This window comes from Myotis davidii, unplaced genomic scaffold (genome assembly GCF_000327345.1).
Source record: "Myotis davidii unplaced genomic scaffold, ASM32734v1 scaffold406, whole genome shotgun sequence".
Lineage (NCBI taxonomy): Eukaryota > Metazoa > Chordata > Mammalia > Chiroptera > Vespertilionidae > Myotis > Myotis davidii.
In genome coordinates, this window is record NW_006298354.1 from 177,224 (window position 1) to 184,878 (window position 7,655).

At 40.6% G+C, this 7,655-nt stretch overlaps 1 protein-coding gene across 3 annotated transcripts in view; it reads right to left on the reverse strand.

Annotated features, from left to right (window-relative positions):
• The window catches only part of AMOT (angiomotin), a 65,776-nt gene that overhangs the window by 9,545 nt on the left and 48,576 nt on the right, over nucleotides 1–7,655 (reverse strand). For all 3 annotated transcript variants that reach the window (XM_006774023.1, XM_006774022.1, XM_006774024.1), the window contains 2 exons: nucleotides 3,166–3,315; nucleotides 1,998–2,188 (listed from right to left, as the gene is read on the reverse strand). In XM_006774023.1, coding sequence (XP_006774086.1) covers nucleotides 1,998–2,188; nucleotides 3,166–3,315 — 341 coding nt within the window. The remainder of the gene's footprint in view (nucleotides 1–1,997; nucleotides 2,189–3,165; nucleotides 3,316–7,655) is intronic.

Consider the following 7,655-nt stretch of genomic DNA (forward strand, 5'->3'; position numbering starts at 1 on the left):
GCCCACGGCTGACCTAGAGTCTTATTCTGAAGTCAGTTTCAGCAATGAACTTCCCAGTACCAAGAACCCTGGCTTTCTAACATTTTCCCACACTGCATACCTTCATGAGCTGTATCTTTCTAAGTTTATGTGCAAAGACAACAAAATTACCTTGCATCTCCTTTACAGTGCTAGGGTTTCCTGAATAAATTCTGAACAAGTGCTGGGCACAGGTGTTTTCTTTGGGAGTGTGGAGCTAAACTTAGAATTAATTCTGCTTCTAATCTACAAAGTTCTCGGCCATCCGAGTAGCACAGCTGGAGTGTCTGTGCACTCTATCACTACACTGGCGTATACCGAGCACACTTCTCAGAAAACAAAAACAAGTAAGCTTAAGCCCATGAGGAATTCAAAGTCCAAACACAGGTGATTCTAATCGCTTTAAGGCAGTGTTTCTCAACCTGTGGGTCGCGACCCATTTGGCGGTCGAACGACCCTTTCACAGGGGTCGCCTAAGACCATCCTGCATATCAGATATTTACATTATGATTCATAACAGTAGCAACATTACAGTTATGAAGTAGCAACGAAAATAATTTTATGGTTGGGTCACAACATGAGGAACTGTATTGAAAGGGCCAGAAGGTTGAGAACTACTGCTAAGGTTTATAGAGGACACCAGGAGGCAGGCAGAGAAACATAAGATGTCTTCCTAGAGAATTGGAAATAGGTTTACAAACCACCAGTCCAGCTCTTAAGCACTGAACTCCCTCTGATTTAGCAGGAGAAAGACTCAAAACTAAAGGTATCAACTGGCCCCTCCACACAAACACTCCAGCTCAAAGTGTGGCAAGCGCTTCCAGACTCTTCCAGTTCACCATGTTTAGGAGAATCTTAAAAACAACACTGTGGTTCTTAATAACTTTCTGGATAGAGTCTGTTCTGGGTACAATATGCTATAGGCCACCTTGAATACCCAGCTCCAGATCAAGGCTCTGCCTGTATCTCTACAACACATTTCATCTCATTATTTGAATTTAGTGTTTTTGAAATACATTTTTATTGATTTTTAGAGAGATAGGAAGGGAGATGGATAGAGAGATAGAAACATTGATGAGAGAAACATCATGGATCGGCTGCTTTCTGCATGCCCCCTCCTGGGGATTGAGCCCGAAACCTGAGCATGTGCCCCAACAAGGAATAGAACCAGTGACCTCTTGGTTCATGGGTCAATACTCAACCACTGAATCACACCAGCCAAGCACGAATTTAGTTTTGTCATTGTTTCATTCTTTCCCAAATGATGAGTATGACTAGCAGAGAGCCAACAAACTGGATAAGAACAGTTTCCTCCAAAGATCAAAAAATTACTGTTTATAATGTGAAAAGGGGAACAAATAAGCTGAAACATTTTTAAAATCCTCCAGCCACGTTCCTTATCAAGTACAACGTGACTGCTTACATGTGATAGACTCATGGACACAGAGAATGTATCCTTCAAATATAGACCGTCTCAAAGGGCAGGGTGGATTCATGTTAAGCATAGCCTTTGGCATACCTTGGGCAAGCCAGAGGTATCAAATGGCAGCAGCCACTCCTGAGTGACATTTAGTTTCGGAGTGCATTTTGCTGGAGAGTCTTTCACTCCAGCTTGGGGGCTGAACAAAGAAACCTACACATCTGGCTGAAAGACACTGTGGCTCTGGCGATGTAGGTGTGCAAATGGTTCAGTTGATTCCATCTGTGATTGTTCTGGCTTCTGAGGAAAGCTGAACTATGATTCCAATAAGTTTATAAGTAACTTTCATTTTCAAATCCCTGATCCTCTGCCCCCACAGTCATTCAGTCCCTGCATAACCAGATGAAAGAAAACACACTTAAGTAGAAAGTAGGAGGGGTAGAGAACATTAGAGAAGAAAAAAGAACACACTGGAAAATCTATTAATCAGTCACCTTTTTGTTCTCCTACCCCCAGCCCCATGCCCTTCAAGGAGTGACTGTACCAGCCAAGGAGTTACCTCTGAGCAGCTACAGTTGCAGCAGCATCCAGAGCAAAATGTCTCATCACGTTCTCCTCTAAGTACTTTTGTTCCCACTTAGTCATATCAGCTTCCAGGGCCAGAATCCGTTCCTCCTTTTCACGAAGGAGCTCCATCAGTGCAGCAGCATTGTATTCCGAAACGTTGGTGGGCTGAGAGCTGCCCTGGCGCTGTTGGGGGAGATGCCGACACCCCTCAGATTAGTAGGAAAAGAAGTGTGGTAGCCAAGTCCCATTTGAAGAGTCTCTATATTTGGAAAGAATTATTGCCCAAGCCACTTCAGTTTGGATTCTGATTCTGAAGCAAAAAGGAATTCAGATTTCCTCCTACGGCCACAGGATTGTCTATTTTGGGCTTGAATCTGAGACTCCCTTGATCAAGAAAGGAGCGTGCCATATCCAATTGTCATGCTGCTCAGAAAGTGGATAAATGTTTTACAAACCAACATGCTTGCCTGCCTGCATGGTAGATGATTAAAATTGGAATCACAAATCTAGGCTTTGGTTTTTACCTTGCCCCTAACTTGTTGTTTGGCTTTCAATAAGTCATGCAACTTTTTCTAGGTCTTGATTTACTTTCATGTAAAAATGAGGGGTATGGTCTGATAATTCTAAAGATCATTTCCAATTCGAAAATTATTAGGAATCTACTTTTATAGCATCTTCACTTCTTGTTGGGTCTACTGTTTCTGGGGTTCATGTGAAAAATAAAAGGTGCAAGATAATAGGCATTAAGGATTTTGCTGTGATAGGAAGCTAAGTAAGCAAGCTGTGCCTTTACAATTAAGAGGTACTCTGGAGTAAGATCGGGTGAGGCAAAAATCCTAAAGATGAGCATGAGCCTAAACCGGTTTGGCTCAGTGGATAGAGTGTCAGCCTGCGGACTGAAGGGTCCCGGGTTCGGTTCTGGTCGAGGGCATGTACCTGGGTTGCAGGCACATCCCCAGTGGGGGATGTGCAGGAGGCAGCTGATCGATGTTTCTCTCTCATCGATGTTTCTGTCTCTCTCTCTCCCTTCCTCTCTGTAAAAAATTAATAAAATATATTTTTAAAAAAAAGATGAGCATGAGTCTGTTTTTGTCTTCATGTCAAACACCAAGGGAAAAATAAGCAGTCAGGAATACTCCTTTTCTTTTAAGTTCACCAACCTGTTGAATTCTGAGGGATTCCAGTTCTCTCTCCAGTCGTGTCCGGAGACGGTGTTCCAGCTGCTCACGCTTTTCACATGCTGCCTGGAGCTGTACAAGGGCATGCTGCATCTTCTCCACCTTATCTACATACACCTGCTTCTTTTTCAGCTGAAAAATCAGGTTGAGACAGGTTGAAGGAAAGATAACAAGATCAATTATGCACTCCCCCACAACCCAGCCCTGTTTAGCTCTCTTCCAACTTTAAAAATGAGTACATTGTGAGAAGGTTCTTCACAATGAATAGCAGGCTGCCTGGCATTTATCATACTGAGAATGCAATAAATGACAGAAATGAGAAGCCCTTTTGTAATCTCCTTCCCCCCTCCTAATCTCTAGGTCTTTCCCAAATCTATTTCCATGAGTAAAATCAGACAGACTACGATGGAAGTAATAGTAGATGGCAAACTCTTAAAATTCCTGTTTTTGGATGTCCTCACCTCTGCTCTTCTTCACTCTAAACTGGAAAATACTGGAGGAAGGTATATCTCACTTTGGTCATTACAATAGAGAAATGCTAAAAAATAGCGGGGGGGCTCTCCAGGGGGGAAAAAAAGCTTAATTTGGCATGGAAAGGAAGCTGTCTCCCTTTATGCAGGTCAATTGCTGAAGGTACAAGGAGTTCATAATTGTCTGTTTGAAGCCCACAGTCCTGGAAATTACCTTTTATTAAAGGAACAGAGAGTGTGTGCAATTTCTGCGTCACTCATGAGTTTGTATTGATAATATTGGACTGTAATCTCTCAACTTTTGAGTGGGGGGAGACCTTTAAAGATCCCTAAACACTCAAACTAATGAATCAAATATAAAACTAAATAAGTCAAACGCCTCTTCCTCTCTGAAAGGCTATGAGCCATATCCCAAAGCAAAGGTAGTAGTAGGCTAGGACTAACAAATTTAAATTCTTGTACCCTTGCAACTTACAAGTCAAGTCCTGGCTCCATGGGAATGAAGGAATGAGGAAATACTCTCTTTAAAGAAGGTATACATACCCTCAACAACTAAAAAAATACGAAAAGTACATCCTTCCAAATTTGTTAGTAAATGAGCAGATTATGCTTTTCATACTACTTGTAGAATGCCTTTCTTGCTAATAAAATCAACCTATAGACTCTCTATAAAGCAGAAATTTTTTCCAAATTGTCCATCATTTTCATGGAGGCTGAGGTTAGAGATACTTTATTATTATTTAAATCTGAAAACATTAATAACTTGGTCAAAAGGAAAGTCAAGAATTCAACTAAACTAACTTCTCAACAAATTCCCAAGCCCTTGAGTTACGTAGGCAGACAGTTTCAAAGTAAGAGGTTGCCCATTCTACTGGCATTGCTTGTACCCACTTAGCTGGGGCCAAGCGAGCATAACCTGACTATCCCATTGTAGAAACCAGGTAATTCCTTAATGGTAATGAGTCCAAATCATTGCTATCTGAAATTTACAGTCAGATGCCAATGGCTTGTGCTAGTGGGGAAATTCTCCTGTCTTATAACAGCCTTTTCTACAAATTGGAATTGAACTTTCTCTAGGTAGAAAAAAAAAAAACATGTTATATTTTCCTACCAGACACGTTTTGCCTCAGTAAATAAGAAAAGACTAAACTTTTTTCTATATGTTCTTGACATTTCCTTTTATTCCAAGGCCTGTTTCAATCTAACCAGATGACATGAGCTATAAATCTAGATGTGTGTATTCATTAGACCTTTGCCTAAGAAATAAAAGAAACAAATAAAAATCATCATTCTCTTTGCCTCAATAAGCTTAAACCTTTCTTTCCTTGGATACATGACTATTTACTTATAACAACACTGACTAGACTAGGGCAATGAAGACCTTTAAGCCATGGGTGCCCCTGCCTTCCTATTTGCTAAGCTTTGAATAATTGGGAAGCAGAAAATATCCTCTATACTTCACCTTTTGGGATCTATAACCCTCATGAGCTACTTAAAGTTGAATGCATTTATTTGTGAACTGTTCTGAAAACCTTAGGGAAGCAATGCAATGCTAATGCAGAGAATGTTAACTATAATTACTGAGGCTTACAGCAGTTATACTGAAAGGCAATTACAGTTAGATAGCATGCAGTTCTTGTATTAATGGTAAAGTACAGCAATGTAAATGCAGAGAACTGAAAAATAAGCAGTCCATGGACAGGTGAGTTTCTCCATGCTCTGTCTTTCTTGAGAAAGGAAACCTCAGTATTTTACCAAAGGCATTCCCAGCCATTTCCATTGCTGAGCCACCCTTCTGAAATGGAAAGACAATACAGAAGCAGAGAGTTTTCTGAGTTGGCTGAAGATAGACATGCAGATCAGACAACTTCCACAAAGCAGGCCAAGAAAAATCCCATTATGCTTTCTTCACCACTGGGATGATTTCCCAAAAGGTACAAGGACCTATGTTGCTGGAATAATTCTACCTCTTTTTTAAAAAGAAAGAGTGCAGTTCACCCATAAGCATATGATCACCTAGTAAATACTTAATCTCTAAATAAGTAAGGATAGGAAAAGACAGCTTTCGGATGCTATAAATGCAAACAACAAAGTCAACTATCTTCTAAGTCACATACTCTGTTTTCTAGATCTCTTCAATAAGTAGAAAGAAGCAAAGGCCTATGTGGTTTATTAAATCCTCCACTATCCCATATGTTATATGCTTCACTTTTACCTTCATCATTATAAACCCCCTCTTCTGCCTCTCTTCTACAAACTCATCTCCTGTGCTAGGCTTCTGAAATGTTATATCAGTATCTAGGACATCCTGGGCCCTCAACTATACCTCCGAATGCCATCAGAAGTATCTGTGGCTCTTTCTTAAGTAAAGAGAGAGGCCATATAGTAAAATGGTAAAGGTCATGAGCTCTGGCCTCAGACTGCTAAAGTCCAAATCTTGGCTCTCCCACTCACTAGGCATGCAACCTTAGGCAAGCTACTTTTATCTCCCCAAGCTTCCATTTCACTCATTCATCAATAATATAGAGGTGATAATACCATACACCTTTATAAAGGTCAAAGGAGATAACATATGAAGTGTTTAGTGGAGTGTTTGGCAAAAAAAAAAAAAAAAACTCAGTTATTTTTCTTTTTTTAAAGGAAAAGTTATTGCCAAGTCACGCATGCTCTAGTCCAGTGATGGCGAACCTTTTGAGTTCGGCATGTCAACATTTTGAAAAACCCTAACTTAACTCTGGTGCTGTGTCACATATAGAAATTTTTTGATATTTGCAACCATAGTAAAACAAAGATTTATATTTTTGATATTTATTTTATATATTTAAATGCCATTTAACAAAGAAAAATCAACCAAAAAAATGAGTTCACGTGTCACCTCTGACACGCATGTCATAGGTTCGCCATCACTGCTCTAGTCCTTTCAACTTTGAACATTCCCTCCAGATAGCCTTGATATGGCTCGCATCATCTCAGTAGCTCTAATTTTCACATCAATATCTAATTAATACATTAAAACACGGCAATTTTGCCTGGAAGCACATATAAAATTAGGCCTCAAACACTTCATGAAATACAGCTTCAGATATCCTTATAGAGCAGGGCCCTTCATTGGTGATACAATTAAAACCAAGGCCAAGCAATGAGTAGCTGCCAGGATTCCATATTCTCTCAAAATGATATGATTGCCGAAACCGGTTTGGCTCAGTGGATAGAGCGTCGGCCTGCGGACTGAAAGGTCCCAGGTTCGATTCCGGTCAAGGGCATGTACCTGGGTTGAGGGCAAAGGAACAAGGTGGTGATCAGGAGACTTGTATACTAGTTCTGGCTCTGCTCTTATTGGTAATTTGCTTACCTGTTTCCAGCCTCAGAGTCCCTATTTATTTTTTTTTAAATGATGGGGCTTTTAGAAGTCAGCAAACTGAAATGGTCAGCAGTGGGCCAAATCAAGCCAAATGCCCATTCATTTATGCATTGGCTACAGCAACCTTTGTGCAATAATGGCAGAGTTGACCAGGTGTAGTTGCAAAAGAAACTATTATCCATAGAGCTGCAAATATTTACTCTCTGGTCCTTTGCAGATAAAGTGCCAGCACCTGGAGTGATTTTCAAACCGTGTTTCGGAGACCTAGTGTATTGTTGAGTGTTTCAGAGGCCACTAGTGTGTGAGTTGTATCAAATAGTTTTTATATATGTTTTTTATATATTAGCATTTTACATAAAACTTCATTTCAAAAAAGGATTGCTGCTCTGGCCGGTGTTTCTCCATGGTTAGTGTGTTGGCCTGTGTACCAAAGGGTCACCACGGGTTAAATTCCCAGTCAAGGGCACATACCTGGGTTGCAGGTTTGATCGCCACCCTGACTGGGGCATGTGCAAGATGCAACCGATTAATGTGTCTCTCTCTCACATCGGTGTCTCTCTCTCTCTCTCTCTCTCTCTCTCTCTCTCTCTCTCTCTCCCCCTTCCTTTCTCTCTAAAATAAATAAAAACATATCCTTGGGA